Here is a 22,224-nt window from a genome sequence, read left to right on the forward strand (position 1 = left end):
TGTATTCAGGTCTGATCTTAGGAAAATAATGTAGCATTTGGGAATGAAAAGGAATCCCAAGAGGCTAGCACTGGAAGCCAAAATGGAGAAGACCTGCACTGCCACCATGTACTTCCCCTTCGTGCTCAGGTAGGTGGGCAGGAAAGACACCCAAACGCTGCAGAAAACCAGCATGCTGAAAGTGATCAGTTTGGCTTCATTGAAGGCTGCAGGCAGATTCCTGGCCAGGAAAGCCACTGTGAAGCAAATGGCAGCCAGGAAGCCCATGTAGCCCAAGGCAATGTAAAACATGATGACACTACCTTCATTGCATTGAAGAATAATCTCTCCAGACTGTGTGTGCATATCGGAGTCAGGGAATGGGGGAAAAGTCCCCAACCAGATGCTACAGAGGATAATTTGAACACCAGAGCAAGAAAGGATGATAGAATTGGCCAGGCTTTTCCCTAGCCATCTCTGTACTTTATTCCCTGGTTTTGTGGCCAAGAAGGCTAACACCACCATGAAAGTTTTGGCCAGGACAGTAGAAATGGCAACTGAGAAAATGATGCTGAAGGCTGTTTGTCGGAGAAGGCAAGTGATTCTTAGTGGCTGGCCAATGAATAAGAAGGAAGTCAAGAAGGAGAGCAGGAGGGAGATGAGGAGGATGTAGGAGAGATCCCGATTGTTGGCTTTGACTATGGGAGTTTCTTGGAATTTAATGAAGATTCCTGAGACAAAGCCTGTTACTAAAGACAGGAATAAGGCAAGGGAAGCTAGGATGATCCCCAAATTTTCTTGATAGGATAAGAAAGTTTCAGCCTTCGGTATACAGTCATCACGGTTGATGTTAGGATGCTGGTCTGCTGAACATTTGACGCATTTTTCAGCATCTAAAAAGAGCAAGATTAACATAAGCATAATCCTTGTTGGTCTATAAGATGTCTGATTATAGTCAAACTAGTGATGGTCTGGAACTTTTCTGGAGAAAGGTACCATGAAGCAATGACTAGGAATTTTAATCAAAGGGCGAGTTCTAAAGGAAAATGTGAATTTCTGCAACAAATTCATTGGACAGTTTTATAGGTTGCATTATATGCATCCCTGAATCCAGAAACCATGTTTTAGGGATGAAATCCAAATGACTCTTCAGCTCCCCCATTAATGACCAATGGAGAGATGGTCTTTGTAACTCCCTGTTCTGGATTAATTCAAACAGAGGAAGGAGTAGAAGGTTGGATTGAAGGATTCAGTGGCTCCCTCTACATAGTTCTGAGTCTTGACAGAAGAAAGATGTACACTAGCTGCTGCTCTTCATATGTAAAGTGGCTTTTAGGGAAAGTCATTTGCAATATCTATGCCTCCTCTCAATCTGGACCAAGAAAATGATGAAGTCTCTTTCTGGACAGACATTTCCAAACAGGATCTCCCTGTTTTTAATCTTCCCATCCATGCCATGAAAACAAGCACCAAGCGTTTTCATTTCCTTGGGTATCTCTATTTTATTTATTGTATGGTACATTCACACCATATTTCAGTAAAAAGTATCATAGGAGTAAAAAGCAAAACATAGGATATAAAATCTGTAATCTTAGCAGGAAGATAACAAATGTATATCAAAGTGGCAAATCTATTTTTTTTTAACTTCATTTCTCACAGATCAGCTGTCAAAGATGCTAACATTGGATGTTCTTGCTCTGACAAAATATGCAGAGCTATGTGGTATTTTTAGAGTTAACTCAGAAGATGCTGGGAGGGGAGAAGGAAAAAAGTATGAGTTGCAAACAGAAGAGAACCTTTGCCCTTCAAACTAATTGGAGAACGTAAATCATAACAGCCAAATAAGGAGGGAAAATGCTAGCAAAAAAAAACTGCTTGGAGGGGTGGAGATTTCAGATCTTAGCATCCCTTCTTCATGCCATGCCGACATTTTGTCACATGAATAAAAAGTCAGTTTAAGATAAACAATGCCTGGAAGTTTTTTGAAGTATTTCATTAGTCGGAACCTTGACATCAGCATTATAAAATCTGTAAACTTAGCAGGAAAATAACAAATGTATATCAAAGTGGCAAATCTAATTTTTTTTTACTTCATTTCTCACAGATCAGCATTATAGATTGTTTTGCACCCTGTCATTGTGTGCTAGATAGGTTTTTTTGGCCTCACAATCACAATTCGGTGATATTTTGCCCCACGTACAGAGGGCATCTGCACATCTACCATGACCAGAGCAAATTCAGTTCAATGTTGTCCATATCTCATAGTGCTGGTCAAATAGAGATATTTTTTCCAAAATGCAGGGATAGCTTCAACATGTGGAGGACAATTTTCTGTCCAGAGTTGTTTCCACATGTTGTGAATGTCTAAATAATCTTTAACAATTGCTTTAGCAGTTTATATGTCTGGATGCCTAGATCTCACTGTCAATTTTACAATGAAACTGGCTGCAGCCATTTCCTTCATTCAAAGTTGCCACAGAATTGGGAGGTGGATAGAGGATTTCTACTAGTCTAAACATTTTATTGTCCCATGGGAACCAAGGTCATTTCTGTCAGTTAGATAGAAGCTGGATCATTTAGTTAGAAAACCCGCCAAACTCTTCTATTGGGGAACGTAGCTAATTGCATAGCTTTGGGATGGGAAGTTTAACTTTGTAATATTGTTGCTTTCTGAAGGGAACTTCAGACTTGGTTTCACTTTTGACTGTGCTGATACTATGTAAGCAATAAACATGTTCTTTGAAGAAGTTTCAAGCCTCAGAGTTCTGATTTCTTTGCTCTTGCTTATCAGAACCTTGACACTCAGACTGTCTCACTCCAAATGAATTTGGGCATCTCTTTTGAGGATGTATGAAATAAGCCAGCCTCAGTTTTGCAGTTCTTTTTGTGATTCCAACTAGAAGGAGAAACTCCTCTCAGTTTCACCCTCTTAATTAAAAAAGAAAGAAAATCCCTCATTTTTCATCAGGGAACATGTTAAGAAAGAAGAAAGGAAGGAAGGAATACTACAGTGCTGCTGCATTACCTGTTAAACAAATAACTCCAGACATTTACTCATACTGTAATTATATCAAAGGAAGGAAAAGGAAGTAAAGGGAAGAAATCAAGGAAACAAGAGAGAGTATTCATCAGATAAGAAGAAGAGCAAAATATTCCATCTGTTTTCTAATGCCATTGATTCTGTGTTTGATATCCTGTTTCCCATTTAAACTCCAAAATTATTATCACTCTTTTGAAATAAATTAAACATATTAACAGATATTATTTTTTTTAAGCAAAGCTTAGAAATTTCTATCAAAACACAGTTTTATTAAAAATGTCAGGGTCTGCACTATCCCTTTTCTCTGGTGTCACCCACCTTCCATGGTGGAGATGGTTCCTTCTGCACAAGGAAGACAGTCATAGCAACAGATGAGCTGCTCTTTCTGAACCACCTTCATGAATCCAGGATGGCAGCTTTCCACACACCTGGAAGGAGGCAGGGGCTGAAGAGAGGGAGGACAAATGTCTAGAAAATGAACTTGTTTTTAGAAAAATGGCAAAAGAAGAAGGATTTTGTGAATTCCATTTCAGGATTTAGCTTTGAGTGATAAGAAACCAATAAAAAAATTGAGGTTCATCAAGCAGATTGAACTGCTTATCACTTCTCTCTTTCTGTTTTGGCTTATGTTTAATATACAGGATGAAAGGTTTAGACTTTCATTTTAAATTTAGATATTAAATGTATTGGTAATTTAATTATAATTTTAGCCATTCTCTAACCACTGTAGGATGAAGGCCTCTTCCATGTATTTCCAACCCATACAGGGAGAACTAGAAGCAATAGTACACAAGGGAGAGTATGACATAGTTGGCATTACAGAAACATGGTGGGGTGAAACCAATGAATGGAATGGACTGATGGACGGATACAAATTGTTCAAAAGAAACAGAAGTACAAAAAGAGGAGAGGGAGTTGCACTATATGTAAGACAGCACTAAGAATCTACAGAAATGCACATGATCAAAGATAAAATCTCTCCAGAATGCATATAGGTCAACACAAAAGAAAAAAAAACTGACATTACCATAAGTGTACATTACAGATCATCCAACCAATCAGAAGAAATAGATGAACTCTTTGCCAACCAGTTAACAAATGTATATAGGAAGCATACCACAATGGCAATGGGTGACTTCAACTATCCAGATATCAACTCAGAGGCAAACTCTGCAGTGACTGGGAGATCAAATAAATTCCTAAGAAACCTAGCTGACAACTTTGTCATCCAAAAGGTGGAGAAGGGGATTAGATGTAAAGCCATACTGGACTTAATTCTTACTAATAGAGGAGAAGTGATAGAGTGAGTTGAAGTTACTAGAATCTTGGGCAAAAGGGACCACGTCATACTGGAATTTAATATAATGCAAACACTAGTAACAGAAAACAATCCAACCAGGGTCTTAAACTTCAAAAGAGCTGACTTTAACAAACTCAGACAGAACCTAGGAAAGATCCTATGGATGAAAATCATAAAGGGGAAAACAACCCAGGAAGCATGGGAAATCCTGAAAAATGTGATCATAAAAGCCCAGTCCACCATAATACCACAGAAAAAGAAAAACAACAAATTCAAGAAGAAACCAGCATGGCTGCACAAAGATCTCTCTGACAAACTGAAAGACAAAAGGGACAAGTACAAAAAATGGAAAGAGGGACACATAACTAAGGCTGATTATCAGCAGACAGCCAGAACATGCAAAGATGAAGTCAGGAAAGCAAAGGCTCAAACGAACAAAAACTTGCAACAGAAACCAAGGATAATAAAAGAAAAGTTTCTTTCAATATACTAACAACAAGAAAAAAGTCAAGGAAACTGTAGGCCCACTAAAGAGAAAAGATGGCAAGGAAATAACAGGCAACAGGGAGAAAGCAGAACTACTTAACTCATACTTTGCATCCGTCTCCACACAAAAAAGAAAACATAGACCAATATACCAGAAAAAAAAAACCATTGAAAAAGACAAACTAGAAACAAAAATTAAAATAACCAAGAAAATGGTAAGAGAGCACCTTTCTGACCTCCACGAATATAAATCACCAGAACCCGACAGATTACATTCCAGAGTTCTGAAGGAGCAGGCAAATGTTATCGCAGAACCATTGCATCATATCTTTCAAAAATCCTGGAGCACCAGGGAAGTACCTGAGGATTGGAAAAGGGCCAATGTGGTTCCCATCTTCAAGAAAAAGGGGAAAAAAACAGACCCAGGAAACTACAGACCAATCAGTTTAACATCAATACCTGGGAAGATCCTGGAAAAGATAATCAAAAAACAGATCTGCGAACAAGTAGAAGCAAATAAAGTTATAACTGGTAGCCAGCATACCTTTGTTAAGAACAGATCATGCCAAATCAATCTTATTTCATTCTTTGATAAAGTGACCAAATTAGACATAGTATATTTAGATTTCAGTAAGGCATTCGCCAAAAGTAGACTACAATGTACTGCTTCGTAAGCTAGAAAAAGGTGGAATAGACAACTCAACGAGTAGCCCTCAATGGTACTACATCAACATGGAGAGAAGTAAGCAGTGGGGTACCACAAGGTTCTGTTTTAGGCCCAGTATCTCTTTAATATCTTTATCAATGACTTAGATGAGAGAATAGAAGGGGAACTCATCAAATTTTCAGATTACACCAAATTGGCAGGAATAGCCAACACCCCAGAAGACAAACTCAGGATTCAAAAAGATCTTGACAAACTTGAACAATGGGCCCTATCCAACAAAATGAGTTTTGATGTGGAGAAAAGCAAAGTTTTACATTTAGGCAGGAAAAATCAAAGATATAAGCACAGATTAGGTGAGACTTTGCTCAAAAAAAGCAACTGTGAGAGGGACCTTGGAATCCTAATGGATGATCACTTGACTATGAGCCAGCAATGGGCAGCAGCATCCAAAACAGCTAATACAATCCTGGGCTGTATAAACAGAGGCATAGAATCAAGATCACGTGAAGTATTAGTATCGCATTATAAAACACTAGTGAGACCAACCTGGAATACTGCAACCAATTTTGGTCACCTCACTACAAAAAAAGATGTTGAGACCTTGGAAAAAGTTCAGAGAAGAGCAACTAAAATGATCCAAGGGCTGGAGATTAAACATATGAAGAATGGCTGTAGGACTTGCGTTTGGCTAGTCTAAAGAAAAGAAGAAATAGGGGTGACATGATAGCAGTATTCCAGTATTTGAGAGGCTGCAACAAAGACGAGGGGGTCATGCTATTCTCCAAAGCACCAGAGGGCAGAACAAGAAACAATCATTGGAAACTTAACAAAGAGAGAAGCAAGCTAGAATTAAGGAGAAACTTCCTGACAGTGAGGACAATTAACCAGTGGAACAGCTTGCCTCCAGAAATCAGGGGCGCTGCATCACTGGAGATTTTTAAGAAGAGGCTAGACAATCACTTGTCTGAGATGGTATAGGTTCTCCTGCTTAAGTGGGGGGGGGTGGACTAGAAGACCTCCAAGGTCCCTTCCAGTTCTATTCTCTTCTATTCTGTTCTGTTCTGTCCTGTCCTGTCCTATCCTATCCTATCCTATCCTATCCTATCCTATCCTATCCTATTCTATTCTATTTCATACAGTCCAGAGCTTTCTTTTGCCAATTGGACCCGCAATGCTTGCTGATGTCATCGATCCATCTTGTTTTAGGTCTCTTTCATGGACAAGTGGGATCCACTCTATGATTGCCTTGGTCCACCTACCATCAGTTCTTCTAATTTAATTTAATATTAATTCAATTTAATATAGAATTTATTTAAATATTTAAATTTATCAGGGAAATGTTGGATGGGTTCTTTGCTTTGACTAAGTAAGCCATATTATTTTCATGATTGACTCAGCCTACCACCCTTTACATTGACTCAGTGAATAGTTTCTATGAAAATTGAAGACAATATTTTTCTTATTCACCAGAATAAGAAATGAAGGAGAAGATTATACTCTCAAGAGCCCAGTCTGCTGATATGAAACCTTGAAGGCATTGAAAGCAAACCTCCACCCACCCCCCTCCTTTTGGCACTTTCAGTGGAATAAAATAAATATTACACTACCTTAGTCAGCATTTCCACCTCTCTGATACTCTTCTGGTCAATGGTAACTTTAAAATCTTGGGATGTCAGCTTTTCTAGACTGCCAGATTTCACTCTCTTGAAAGATTTGTTGAGGAAAAGAACCCAGTTGACAATATTCAGGTCAGCTGTCAGATCTCCTTTCCCATCCAAATATACTCCTTCTATGGAGTTATTGTGAAACTGAGAAGTTTGAAGGAAGGAGTGAAGCTGGAAAGGAAAAGAAAAGAGGAGATTAGAAAGAACATCAAACACTATTTGAAAAGACCACATTGATTATGCTGGGAGGGATCTGAACATTTCTCTCTCTGTTTAAAAAAAAACAGATTTTATTTTGCATTTCCAACTTGCTTAGGAAAATATCAGCAAACATAGCAATAGTAACAACTGTAGATCAGAATAATAATTATAAAGAATTTTGAACAGCTGGTCATGTACCTGTATATCACTCTCTGTATATCACAGATGTACAAACAACTAGAAGCAAATAAAGTTATAACTGGTAGCCAGCATACCTTTGTTAAAAACAGATCATGCCAAATCAATATTATTTCATTCTTTGATAATGTGACCAAATTAGTAGACCAGCGAAATGCTGTGGACATAGTAGACTTAGATTTCAGTAAGGCATTTGACAAAGTAGACTACAATCTACTTCTTGGTAAGCTAGAAAAAGGTGGAACAGACAACATCACCACCAGATGGATTTGTAGCTGGCTGACAAACCGTACTCAACGAATAGCCCTCAATGGTACTACACCCACATGGAGAGAAGTAGGCAGTGGGGTACCACAAGGCTCTGTCTTAGGCCCAGTATCTCTTCAATATCTTCATCAATGACTTAGATGAGGGAATAGAAGGGGAACTCATCAAATTTGCAGATGACACCAAACTGGCAGGAATAGCCAACACCACAGAAGACAAGCTCAGGATTTAAAAAGATCTTGACAAAGTTTAACAATGGGCCCTATCCAACAAAATGAGTTTTAATGTGGAGAAAAGCAAGTTGTACATTCAGGTAGAAAAAACCCAAAGGCACAAATACAGAGTGGGTGAAACCTGGCTTAAAAACAGTAACTGAGAGAAGGACCTTGGAGTCCTAGTAGATGATCATTACTGCAACCAATTTTGGTCACCACACTACAGAAAAGATGTTGAGATCTTGGAAAAAGTTCAGAGAAAAGCAACTAAGATGATCCAAGTCCTGGAGACTAAACACATGAAGAACGGGTGTAGGACTTGAGTTTGGCTAGTCTAAAGAAAAGAAGAAATAGGGGTGATATGATAGCAGTAGTCCAGTATTTGGGAGGCTGCCACAAAGAAGAGGGGGTCAAGTTATCCTCCAAAGCACCAGAGGCCAGGACAAGAAACTAATCAAACAAAGAAGCAACCTGGAATTAAGGAGAAAGTTCATCACAGTGAATGGAATGGCTTGACAGCCACTTAAATAATAAATTTAATAAACCACCTAGTAGGGCTGTATTACTATTATCCTTCTCATCTTTCCTATTAACTATTTCCTTAGCTTCTTATGACTATAACTTTGTTGTTTCTATCTTATTTTTTATGTTGATTGCTTTTATTTAGTATCCTATTATGATTTATGTCACACTATCCTGTAACTGTCACTGAGTGTTTTATCTTATGATGTATGATGACTGTATTTTACGATTATGATAATGATTATTTATCACTTGTTGTTTGTATGTAAACTTTGAGCTTACACACCGGAGAAGGTTCCTTGTTTTTCCAGTCACACTTGGCCAATAAAGAATTCTATTCTATTCTGTTCTGTTCTGTTCTGTTCTATTCCATTCTACTCTACTCTACTGTACTCTACTCTACTCTACTCTACTCTACTCTACTCTACTATGTTCTGTTCTGTTCTGTTCCTTCCATTCTATTTTATTCTGGCATACCATGTCAGGCAAATTTACACATTCTAGACACAATGCAGTCCCAATAACCTACATTAATAGTTCATTCTGTTCAGCACTTGTGTGTCTATAGTTAGTGCATAGCAAGGCGTGAACTAGCTTACACCAGCTGACTAGTGACACTTGGGTTCATTGAAATATATGAACCTTATTTCCTTTTAAAAAAATAAAAACAGAAAATGTTGCAAAAACAAGGAACAAAAGAAGGGGAATGAAAAGGAAAGGAATGGAATTAGGTTAGATTTGAGTTCCAGAAATGATTTAATTTTTTCAGAAGAAGTAACCAAGGCATCAGCTTCCAAACTGATTCTAATTGGCAGTGGCAATATGTCACGATATGTCTGATGGAAAAGAAATACCTGCCAAGCCTTCAGTCTTGGAGCTTTCACCTTCACGCCCCTGTTCCTCAATGATCTCTTGGATGTGGACATGTAAGGTGAATTTAAGGCCCTTGCAACAGCTGAGATAGTGCTGTAAATGATATAGCTGTCCAGAGCCAGGCTCCGATCAATCTCCTCTTCCCTCAGAGCCACCAGTTCTTCTCTCTGTCTGCACCGTCTCCAGACTTTCACTGAAATGTCATCCTTGGGGGATGAACAAGTAAAGGTGTTCTTTACAAAAGTATGTAGGGATATATAAAAGAGGTCAAATGCATCATAGTTTGCCCATTTCCTTTTCTGTATCAGAAATGAAAAAATGGCACCAATGTATTTAAACGAAACAATGCTATACAAGAACTCCAGACTGAGATCCCATTGAGCTGTGGTGATCCAGACTTTTTCTACAATAGGTCCCTGAATATGTTGGAGTAGGTCTTGTACAAATTTGATTCCAATCTGGAATGAACTAGTCTCTGACCCATAAACACAGACGTTGATTTTTCTCCACTTGGAATTTACTTTGAATTCTGAAACCATGATATATGAGTTTAGTGGAAAACGTGGATATTCAATTGCACAAATGCCATTCCTTAACATCAAAGAAGACATTGTCCTCATGAACCTCTCCCCCTGGTCAGTTTCTGGAGCAATAAGACCAACCAAGGTCCACCTGAAATGGAGGAGCAGCTTGACCATTCCTGGATACTGGACTCCTTCAGCAGGGAGCATCGGGTAGAAGAAAGGAAACAGAGTTTTATTCCTAAGAATCTTGGAAGCAAAACTGTAACTGATCTGAAAAGAATGGAAGATGGCGGTAGTTTAAATTTAAGAAGCAAAATGCAACTGCTCTCATTTCCACAATCAAACTTTGCTTTTTATTTGCAGAAGACAACTTCTCCTTGAAAGCTACATGACTGAAAATTGTCTCCTCAAGAAAGAGACACACCTGTGGGATTTTGTAGGTGCCCAGCATAGTTGAAATCTGGATGGAGATGCCAGTCTCAGCCTCTTCCAGAACAGCCACTGTGTTTCTCTGCCTTCCACAACTGTAATTGGGGACATTGGCTTCTCCGTCTGAAAGGAGATCCAACAAAGCCTGTGAAGTCATTTCTATCTTGAAGAAGTTTTCATAGATATTATAACCCAAGGTGATATTAGGTAAGAGATGGCCCTTTTTGTTGAAGTCATCAATGGTAAAAACGAAGGGCAAAAATTTCCAGTAAAGTTTAGATGTTTTTCTGTAGATACAAACATATCAACAAGTATGTTTATTTATTTTCCACAATAATTCTTTTAACCAACTCAATGACAGTTCTTCAAAAAAAATTGCAATATGCCCAAATATTACCATAAAAAGAGAAATAAAACAATAGAAAAGTTTGGCTTGTTCACATTTTAAAAGGCATTCTCCCAGTTGGTTACACTAAGACAGCTTCTGTTTCATGCCTTAGACTTGAAACATTTTATCTTAGCTCTGCTGGACTCTTTCCTTTGTCTTAATTATGGTGGGCGACTTATCCAGACAGCTAAATATTAAACTATTTATTATTAGAGCTTGTTTATTCTAGATGTGCAAAGTAGAATCAGAAAGTAAGTTAGGAAAAGAAGCAGATCAAGGAAAAAGTTCCTTGTTTTCTCAGAAGGCTGGAACTGTAGACATTCATTGGAAGTGAAGAGACTCTAATGCAGTACAGGAAGATTGACTTACTTGGTGAATTTTGTTGAAGGACTTCTATCAAAGCTCAATGGTTCCCAACTTGCCTTCATTGCAGAGGCTATGCCACTAATGGAATAATCTCCTGGCTTGTAATGAATCTGTAGGTCTACTTCACCTTGTTCCAGAGTAAGGAGGCATTTGGCTTTGAGCATCCCACAGACTCGCTGTGGCCACAAAAGCAGCACAAATAGAAGCCTCAGCAACATGACTTGTGCTCCTGATTGAACCTCCTCTGTGTCATCTGCTTTTGAATGGAGAATTAAATGAAGAGATATAAGAAACCAAAACCTCTTCCAAGATACTAGTTTCAGGTCCAGACATGTCTAGTTGTGGGACAGAAACACAGCCACTGTTTAAAATTCACTTTCTGTCTTTAGAGACATTTAGGAATCTATAATTTCTGAATCAGACTCCACCCCGCATTGACTTTGATTCTGAAATTGAAATCAAAATATTTTCTGACATGTTTTCTGAAAGTTTTCAGAAACGTGTCTAGGGAGTTAACATAAAATGAGCAAATAAATGACTATGATTTGGATAATGGCAAGGAAGAGAAGCTTCACCTCAGTGAACACTGAATGTATCAAGAGCCAGGTCTCCAAAGGGGAACTTACAGATGCCACTCCAAACTTTGAAGGTGGGCCAGTGAGGGAGACTGGAGAATTTAGCCCCAAATCTTTGCAATATTTTTTTTTTTTTAGAAAATCCAGAATCAAGAGTAACTTTTAGAAAGACCATGAATAGTAGTGTACAGTATTTAAGATATATTTTGTTGACTTTTTTAGAGGAAAAACCTGATAGGTTTTTAGGTAGATTTCTGACCAGGAAAGTCACAATGAAACAAAGGACAGCCAGGAAGCCCATGTAGACAAGAGCAATGTAGAAGATAATAATAATAGTAGTAAAGTTGGAAGGGACCAAGTCCCTTTCCTGCTCAGGCAGGAAACCCTACACCATTTCGGACAAATGGCTGTCCAGTCTCTTCTTAAAAACTTCCAGTGTTGGAGCATTTACTGCTTCTGGAGGCAGGCTGTTTCACTGATTAATTGTTCTCACTGTCAGGAAGTTTCTCCTTAGTTCTAGGTTGCTTCTCTCCTTGATTAGTTTCCATCCTTTGCTTCTTGTCCTGCCTTCAGGTGCTTTGGAAAATAGCTTGATTCCCTCTTCTTTTTGGCAACCCCTGAGCTATTGGAATACTGCTATCATGTCCCCCCTTGTCCTTCTCTTCGTTAAACTAGACATACCCAATTCTAGCAACCGTTCCTTATATGTTTTAGCCTCCAGTCCCCTAATCATCTTTGTTGCTCTTCTCTGTAATCTTTCTAGAGTCTCAACATCTTTTTTACATCGTGGTGACCAAAACTGGATGCAGTATTCCAAGTGTGGCCTTACCAAGGCATTGAAGAGTGGTATTAATACTTCACGTGATCTTGATTCTATCCCTCTGTTAATGCAGCCTAGCACTGTGTTGGCTTTTTTGGCAGCTGCAGCACACTGCTGGCTCATATTTAGATGATTGTCCACTAGGACTCCGAGGTCCCTCTCACAGTTACTACTATAGAGCAAGGTACCCCCTATTCTATACCTATACATTTGGTTTTCTTGCCTAAATGTAGAACCTTACTTTTTCACCACTGAATTTCATTTTGTTAGATAGCGCCCAGTGTTCAAGTCTGTCCAGATCCTCCTGTATCCTAAGCCTGTCTTCTGGAGTGTTGGCTAGTCCTGCCAGCTTGGTGTCATCTGCAAATTTGATGAGTTCCCATCTATCCCCTTCATCATTGATGAAGATGTTGAAGAGCACTGGGCCCAGAACAGAGCCCTGGGGCACCCCACTACACACTTCCCTCCATATAGATGCAGTTCCATTGAGGACCACTCGTTGAGTACGGCCGGTCAGCCAGCTACGGATCCATCTGGTGGTGGTTCTGTCTACCCCACATTTTTCTATCTTGTCAAGTAGTAGGTTGTGATCTACTTTATCAAATGCCTTACTGAAGTCCAAGTAAATTATGTCCACAGCATTCCTCTGATCCACTAATTTTGTCACTTGGTCAAAGAATGCAATAAGATTTGTCTGGCATGATCTATTTTTGACAAACCCGTGTTGGCTTTTAGTAATGACTTTGTTTGCTTCTAGGTGTTCGTTGATTCGTTGTTTGATTATCTTTTCCAGGATCTTCCCAGGTATTGAGGTCAGGCTGATAGGTCTGTAATTTCCTGGATCCATTTTTTTTCTTTTTTTGAGGATGGGAACTACATCAGCTCTTTTCCAGTCCTCTGGTAGTTCCCCTGTGTTCCAGGATCATTGAAAAATATAGTTCAGTGGTTCCGATATCACATCTGCTAGTTCCTTGAGAACCTTGGGGTGTAATCCATATGGTCCTGGCAATTTGAACTCATCTAGGCTGGACAGGTGCTCCCTAACCATTTTCTTGCCTATCTTAACTTGTGTTTCTATTTTATTTTTTATGGCACTATTTTTGATAGGTTGGTCTGTTTTTTCCCTTTGTGTAAAGACAGATGCAAAAAACGAGTTAAATAGTTCTGCTTTCTCCCTGTTGCTTGTCACCTTCTCGCCACTTCTACCCACTAATGGACCAATCATTTCCTTCACTTTTTTCTTGTTTTTTACATGTTGAAAGAAGCATTTTTTGTTATTTTTGACTTTGGTCGCAAGCCTTACTTCATTTTGAGCCTTGGCTTTCTTCACTTCATCTTTGCAGGCTCAGGCTATTTGCTGATATTCTGACTTAGTTATGTTCCCCTCTTTCCACTTTCTATACTTGTCCTTTTTATCTTTCAATTTGTCATAGATTTCTTTATGCAGATATGCTGGTTTCTTTTGAGAGCTGTTGTTTTTCCTCTTTGTTGATATTGTGCTAGACTGTGCTTTTATTATCTCACTTTTCAAAATTTCCCAAGCATCTTGAATTGTTTTCCCCTGGAGGATTCTCATCCATGGAATCCTTCCCAAACTCTCTCTAAGTTTATTGAAATTAGCTCTCTTGAAGTCCAAGACTCTAGTTTGACTGTGTTCTATTAGTTGTGCTTCTATAATGTTGAATTCTAATATTGCATGATCACTTCCTCCCAGGGTTCCTATGGCTTCAACACCTTCTATCATTTCATCTCTGTTAGTGAGAATTAGATCCAGAATGGCTAATCTCCTAGTTCCCTTCTCTACTTTTTGGGAGACAAAGTTGTCTGCTAGGTTTGCCAGGAACCTGTTTCATCTTCCACTTGGTGCGGAGTTTGTCTCCCAGTTGATGTCAGGATAGTTAAAATCCCCCATTACTATTGTGATGTTCTTCCTACATACCTTAGTTAGCTGACTAGCAAAAAGGTCATCTATTTCCTCTGTTTGGTTGGGTGGTCTTTAGTATACACCTATGGCAATGTCATTTTTTTCTCCTTTTATATTGACCCAAATGCATTCAAGACAGTTTTTATCATTGTTGTGCTCTATTTCTGTAGAGATGTAGTTATTTCTTATACAGAGAGCAACTCCACCTCCTCTTTTATTTGGTCTGTTTCTTTTAAGTAATTTAAATCCCTCTAGCTGTGTGTTCCATGTATGGGTTTCATCCCACCATGTTTCCGTAATGGCAACAATATCGTATCTGCCCTCATTAACCTGAATTTCTAGTTCACCCTGTTTGCTGTTCATACTCTGTTCATTGGTGTATAAACATTTGAGTCCTTTGTGAGTGGCCCAGTGTTTCCTTTCTACATAACCTGTGCGGTGCCTGAGTTCCCCTATTGTCTTACCACCTACTTGGTTAGTGCACTTTGTGTGGCACTCGCTATTAGAGGCTTCATTTTGCTTGATAGCAAGGTTGGTATTCTTGTCCACACACACCTCTATGCTACATGCACTGATAGCCCTATAATTTTTAAATTGCCGGGGACAGGGTTGTTTCGTATCAATTAACTCCCTGTCCCCACTGTTTAGTTTAAATTTCCCTCCAGAAAATCTGTGAATTTATAGTCGAGTAACTCAGTCCCTTTTTTTGATGGATGCAAACCATCTCTTTTGAACATCTTTTGATTGGACCAGCTACCGACATCGTAACTAATATATCCAAAGCCTTCCCCTTTACACCACTCTTTTAGCCACATATTGAATTGTGCTATGCGCTGGCCTTTTCCATTTTGCTCCTTATACACTGGTAAAACCTCTGAGAAAGTAAGCCTACAGCCTATTCTGCTAAGTTCCTTCCCCAAGCTCTGGAAATCGTTCTGCACAGAGAGTACATCTTTTTGGGACAGATCGTTAGTGCCAAGATGTACAATAGCCTCCACATCACAGTCCTTGCTGCCATTCTTGATTATTTTAGAAATATGATTCTTGTCCCTACTGGCAGTAGCACCTGGAAGACACCTGACCTCTTTCGAAGCCTCTGTGTCCTCTTCTAAATTTACATCCCTTATAATTGAATCATCTACCAGAAAGTAACTTCTCTTTTGGGGTGCCTTTCTGTTCTTGCATGACTGATGTGCAATACCTGATTCACACTTCTCCCTGTCGAAATCTAATTCTTCATCTCAGACCACAATCCCTTGCTTATTTGAGTTATCTTCACAAATACTTTTACCTGTCTCCTTAATGTCCCTATTAAGGCCAGCAAAGACACTGTAACTGTTGTGCAGGGACATAGCAAAAGCTTGGTGTTTATGGTTCACAGCTCTCACCCTGCCAGAACCCACGGTTGTTCACACTGCCCTTCTCCTGCAGGATCTTTGTGGTAAAGGGGGCTGATAGCACGGAGGCTTACTAAAGTAGAGGGGTTGAACTGGACGCCTCATTTCTGCCAAAGAGCATGGATTACAAACCCTAGGTAAATGATCTGTCCTTGTAGACTAGTGATTTGTTTACAGCTAGGACAGTTTCCAAGTTTGAAAAGGGTACTGCGAAAGACAGCTGCAAAACAAGTGTTGCACTGAACTAAGCCAGACATTCTTAGATACAGGGGATCTCAGACACACTTGCCCTAAATATACTGCTGCTGTTCATGATTTTTAGTTATATAATTTTTAGTTATATAAAGTAGCGGGCTGCTACTTTCCTGGTGGATTCTCCCAAAACCTACAGCTCTGACAGCAGTTGATGCAATATAGCAAGTCCCAGCAGCTCCGGCAGGAATTGAAATGGAGTTTAAATACAGTATAATACACTATAAATATAATGGAGATCCAGTCAGGGCCTAGCTACTTTCCTGGTGGATTCTCCCAAAACTTACAGCTCTAGCAGCAATTGATAAGATAAGATAACCTTTATTGTCATTTTTTTACTGTGGGCACAATGGTACACATCAAAAATGAAATTTAGTTGCCCGCTCTCAAAGTGAAACACATACATGACACAAACCTAAACATACTATGAATAACATATGTATAGACCCACACCCCTACATATATGTAGCAAATAAATATTAAATACTGTCTATCTTGAATATATAACGGAAGGAGGAAGCTTGATAGCTCGCAAGGTTAATGCTGTATGGAATGAAACTATAGCTGAATATGGATGTTCTTCTACAGATACCACGAACCCTCCTCCCAAAAGGTAACATGGAAAACAGGTCATGAAGAGGATGTGTAGTGTCCCAGATAATCTTACGGACCCTGCTCAAGCAACACTTCTGTGCTATGTCCTGGATGGAAGGGAGGGAACTGCCAATGATCTTTTCGGCCATCCTCACCACTCTCTGCACTGCCTTCCTATCTGAAGCAATGATGCTTCCAAACCAGACTATGATGCTGTATGACAGGATGCTCTCGATCGTCTCCCTATAGAAAGTGGTCAGGACAGGAAAAGGAAGATGTGCTTTTTTCATACAATGCAAAAATGCAGGCGCTGCTGTGCCCACTTTATTTTATTTTATTTTATTTTTAAAATTTATAAGCCGCCCCACTCCCGGAGGACTCTGGGCGGCTAACAATAAAAACACCGTAAAACATAACAAAACAAACAGTATAAGAACAGTCATCCAGGGGTCAGATTTTATAAACCCCAGGCCTACCGGAAAAGCCAGTTTATCACTGTTGAGTGACCAAGTCAGCCTACTCGTTAGTTGCATACCCAGAAATTTGATGCTGGTAACCATCTCCACAGGTGAATCATTAATGCACAGAGAAGTGTGGCTGTCCTGCATGCAAACATGTGATTAGAGCCTTCATCATATTCTAGCATGATATATCCAGATTGTGAGTACATGTTTGACTCAGGGAATGGGGAGAAGTCCCTAACTAGATGTTGTAGAGGAGAACTTGGGGAACAGAACAAGAAAGAATGAAAGAATTGGTCATGCTCTTCCCTAGATATCCTTGGGGGGACCACATGGGAAATTGGGACTGTTATTAAGGGCTGATGTCTTCCCCACCACTGCTATTGGCCACTCCCACCACTGCCATCCCCACTACCACTGTCACCATGGGCTGGAGAAGGACAGCCAAAAGGATCAAATGTAGCCTGTGGACTATAAAAAGCCCAGGTCTGCATTAGTGGTTCAAGCAAAGGCCATGCTAAGCCTATCAAAACACCCTTTCATGGAAAATGTCAAGGTATATTACCCACCTTCCATCCACAGTGAAGATATTTCCTTCTGCATAAAGAAGATAGCCACAGCAGCATATGGGCTTCCCCTCCTGAGCCGCCTTCCCAAATCCTGGACAACAGCTTTCCCCACACTGGGAAGGAGGCAGGGTCTGAGCAGATGGAGGAAAAATGAACTTATTGTCAGAAAATTCTATTTATTTATTTATTTTATATCCAGCCTTTATTATTTTTATAAATTCAAAGCAGTGTTCATATCAAATGCACCTACTTCCACCTGTTTTGCCAAAATAACAAGCCTGTGAGTTGGATTAGGCTGAGTGAGATTGACTGGCCCAATATCAAACAGCTGGATTTCATGGCTAAGTCCAGACATGAAACCACAATCTTCTAGTTTCTAACCTGGTGCCTTAACTACTACACCAAACTGTCTCTCTGTTAAATACAATTTAACATGCAATAATTTTATAATATTTAATTCTATTTGCAAAGTCTCTGGGCCTTCCTCTCCCCCTGGAAGAAATTTCAGTAAAGGAAGTATCTATTTTATCCTTCCATTCAATCATGTTCCATTCTTGGAGACTGCCTGGCAAACTCTCTGTAGTTTTCTTAGCAAGGTTTCTGAGAAGTTGTTTCCTGCTTTATAGAACTGAGAGAAAGAGACTGGTTGAAAATCAGCAACTTGGCGTTCTGCCCAAGTCTGGACTAGAATTTATGGTCTCCACATTTCTGGCATGATGCCTTAATCACTAGACCAATCTGGCTCTACAGCTCTTTATAGTGTCTGACAAATAAGCTGAGTCCCAACCAGGCATCATAGATGGATCAAGGAATCTGTATATATAGCCCTAGTTAAGATATTACCAGGACTTCCTCTGCAGGCTTCTCTTTGCTATCATGCTCAGATAACTGTCTTCATCTTCCTCACAAGTTTAGGTATAAGTTGGTCTCACCCTATAAACCAATCTGCTTTTCAATTTGGTTTGATTCAAATATAATGGTGGCAAAACTCTCTTACACTCACAGAAAGAAATCACCCATATTGCACACTTTTCTCTATTCTCAAATAGCAAACAAAAAAGGGGAGATAAAAACAGGATGTGTACTTCTGTAATAGTTAAATGGAATCTGAGAGAAACATTAAGCAAAATTTACTTTATATTTTATTTTGATAACAAATGTTCTTTTGTATTCAGGTCTGACCTTAGGAAAATAATGTAGCATTTGGGGAAGAAAAGGAATCCCAAGAGGCTAGCACTGGAAGCCAAAATGGAGAAGACCTGCACGGCCACCATATACATCCCCTTGGTGCTCAAGTAGGTGGGCACAAAGGACATCCAAACGCTACAGAAAACCAGCATGCTGACGGTGATCAGTTTGGCTTCATTGAAGGCTCCAGGGAGATTCCTAGCCAGGAAAGCCACTGTGAAGCAGATGACAGCCAGGAAGCCCATGTAGCCCAAGGCAATGTAAAACATGATGACACTACCTTCATTACATTGAAGAATAATCTCTCCAGACTGTGTGTGCATATCGGAGTCAGGGAATGGGGGAAAAGTCCCCAACCAGATGCTACAGAGGATAATTTGAACACCAGAGCAAGAAAGGATGATAGAATTGGCCAGGCTTTTCCATAGCCATCTCTGTACTTTATTCCCTGGTTTTGTGGCCAAGAACGCTAACACCACCATGAAAGTTTTGGCCAGGACAGTAGAAATGGCAAATGAGAAAATGATGCTGAAGGCTGTTTGTCGGAGAAGGCAAGTGATTCTTAGTGGCTGGCCAATGAATAGGAAGGAAGTCAAGAAGGAGAGCAGGAGGGAGATGAGGAGGATGTAGGAGAGATCCCGATTGTTGGCTTTGACTATGGGAGTTTCTTGGAATTTAATGAAGAGTCCTGAGACAAACCCTGTTACTAAAGACAGGAATAAGGCAAGGGAAGCTAGGATGATCCCCAAATTTTCTTGATAGGATAAGAAAGTTTCAGCCTTCGGTATACAGTCATCACGGTTGATGTTAGGATGCTGGTCTGCTGAACATTTGATGCATTTTTCAGCATCTAAAAAGAGCAAGATTAACATAAGCATAATCCTTGTTGGTCTATAAGATGTCTGATTATAGTCAAACTAGTGATGGTCTGGAACTTTTCTGGAGAAAGGTACCATGAAGCAATGACTAGGAATTTTAATCAAAGGGAGAGTTCTAAAGGAAAATGTGAATTTCTGCAACAAATTCACTGGACAGCTTTATAGGTTGCATTATATGCATCCCTGAATCCAGAAACCATGTTTTAGAGATGAAATCCAAATGACTCTGCAGCTCCCCCTTTAATGACCAATGGAGAGATAGTCTTTGTAACTCCCTATTCTGGATTAGTTCAAGCAGAGGAAGGAGTAGAAGGTTGGATTGAAGGACTCAGTGGCTCCCTCTACATAGTTCTGAGTCTTGACAGAAGAAAGATGTACACTAGCTGCTGGTCTTCATATATAAACTGGCTTTTAGGGAAAGTCATTTGCAATATCAATGCCTCCTCTCAATCTGGACCAAGAATGAGGTCTCTTTCTGGACAGACATTTCCAAAAAGGATTTCCCAGTTTGTAATCTTCCCATCCATGCCATGAAAACAAGCACCAAGTGTTTTCATTTCCTTGGGTATCTCTATTTTATTTATTGTATGGTACATTCACACCATATTTCAGTAAAAAGGATCACACAAATAAAAAGAAAAACATAGGATATAAAATCTGTAATCTTAGCAGGAAAATAACAAATGTATATCAAAGTGGCAAATCTATTTTTTTTTACTTCATTTCTCACAGATCAGCATTATAGATTGTTTTGCACTCTATCATTGTGTGCTAGATAGGTTTTTTTGGCCTCACAATCACAATTCGGTGATATTTTGCCCCACTTACAGAGGGCATCTGCACATCTACTATGACCAGAGCAAATTCAGTTCAATGTTGTCCATATCTCACAGTGCTGGTCAAATAGAGATATTTTTTCCAAAATGCAGGGATAGCTTCAACATGTGGGGGACCATTTTCTGTCCAGAGTTGTTTCCACATGTTGTGAATGTCTAAATAATCTTTAACAATTGCTTTATCAGTTAATATGGCTGGATGCCTAGATCTCACTGTCAATTCTACAAAGAAACTGGCTGCAGCCATTTCCTTTATTCAAAGTTTCCACAGAATTGGGAGGTGGATAGAGGATTTCTACTAGTCTGAACATTTTATTGCCCCATGGGAACCAAGGTCATTTCTGTCAGTTAGATAGAAGCTGGATCATTTAGTTAGAAAACCCGCCAAACTCTTCTATTGGGGAACGTAGCTAATTGCATAGCTTTGGGATGGGAAGTTTAACTTTGTAATAGTGTTGCTTTCTGAAGGGAACTTAAGATTTGGTTTTACTTTTGACTCAGACTTCTGATTTCTTTGGTCTTGCTTATCAGAACCTTGACACTCAGACTGTTTAACTCCAAATGAATTTGGGCATCTCTTTTGAGGATGTATGAAATAAGCCAGCCTCAGTTTTACAGTTCTTTTTGTGATTCCAACTGTTTTATTAAAAATGTCAAGATCTGCACTATCCCTGTTCTCTGGTGTCACCCACCTTCCATGGTGGAGATGGTTCCTTCTGCACAAGGAAGACAGTCATAGCAACAGATGAGCTGCTCTTTCTGAACCACCTTCATGAATCCAGGATGGCAGCTTTCCACACACCTGGAAGGAGGCAGGGGCTGAAGAGAGGGAGGACAAATGTCTAGAAAATGAACTTGTTTTTAGAAAAATGGCAAAAGAAGAAGGATTTTGTGAATTCCATTTCAGGATTTAGCTTTGAGTGATAAGAAACCAATAAAAAATTTGAGGTTCATCAAGCAGATTGAACTGCTTATCACTTATCTCTTTCTGTTTTAGCTTATGTTTAATACACAGGATGAAAGGTTTAGACTTTCATTTTAAATTTAGATATTAAATGTATTGGTAATTTAATTATAATTTTAGCCATTCTCTAACCACTGCAGGATGAAGGCCTCTTCCGTGTATTTCCAACTCACACAGGGCGAACTAGAAGCAATAGTACACAAGGGAGAGTATGACATAGTTGGCATTACAGAAACATGGTGGGGTGAAACCCATGAATGGAATGGACTGATGGATGGGTACAAATTGTTCAAAAGAAACAGAAGTACAAAAAGAGGAGAGGGAGTTGAACTATATATAAGAGAGCACTATGAATCCACAGAAATGCACATGATCAAAGATAAAATCTCTCCAGAATGCATATAGGTCAACACAAAAGAGAAAAAAACTGACATTACCATAAGTGTACATTACAGAACACCCAACCAATCAGAAGAAATAGATGAACTCTTTGCCAACCAGTTAACAAATGTATATAGGAAGCATACCACAATGGTAATGGGTGACTTCAACTATCCAGATATCAACCCGGAGGCAAACTCTGCAGCACTGGGAGATCAAACAAATTCCTCACCAACCTAGCTGACAACTTTGTCATCCAAAAGGTG

The 22,224-nt window shown here is 39.4% G+C and overlaps 1 protein-coding gene across 1 annotated transcript in view; it reads left to right on the forward strand.

The window, feature by feature from the left end:
* The window catches only part of LOC120297151 (vomeronasal type-2 receptor 26-like), a 45,743-nt gene extending 44,763 nt beyond the window's left edge, over window positions 1-980 (forward strand). Inside the window, exons 10-11 of the mRNA XM_039319444.1 lie at window positions 22-129; window positions 921-980. Coding sequence (XP_039175378.1) covers window positions 22-129; window positions 921-980 — 168 coding nt within the window. The remainder of the gene's footprint in view (window positions 1-21; window positions 130-920) is intronic.
* Window positions 981-22,224: the final 21,244 nt, after the last annotated feature.

This window comes from Crotalus tigris, unplaced genomic scaffold, assembly GCF_016545835.1.
Source record: "Crotalus tigris isolate CLP2741 ecotype Arizona unplaced genomic scaffold, ASM1654583v1 scf7180000023592.113899, whole genome shotgun sequence".
Taxonomy (NCBI): Eukaryota; Metazoa; Chordata; class Lepidosauria; order Squamata; family Viperidae; genus Crotalus; species Crotalus tigris.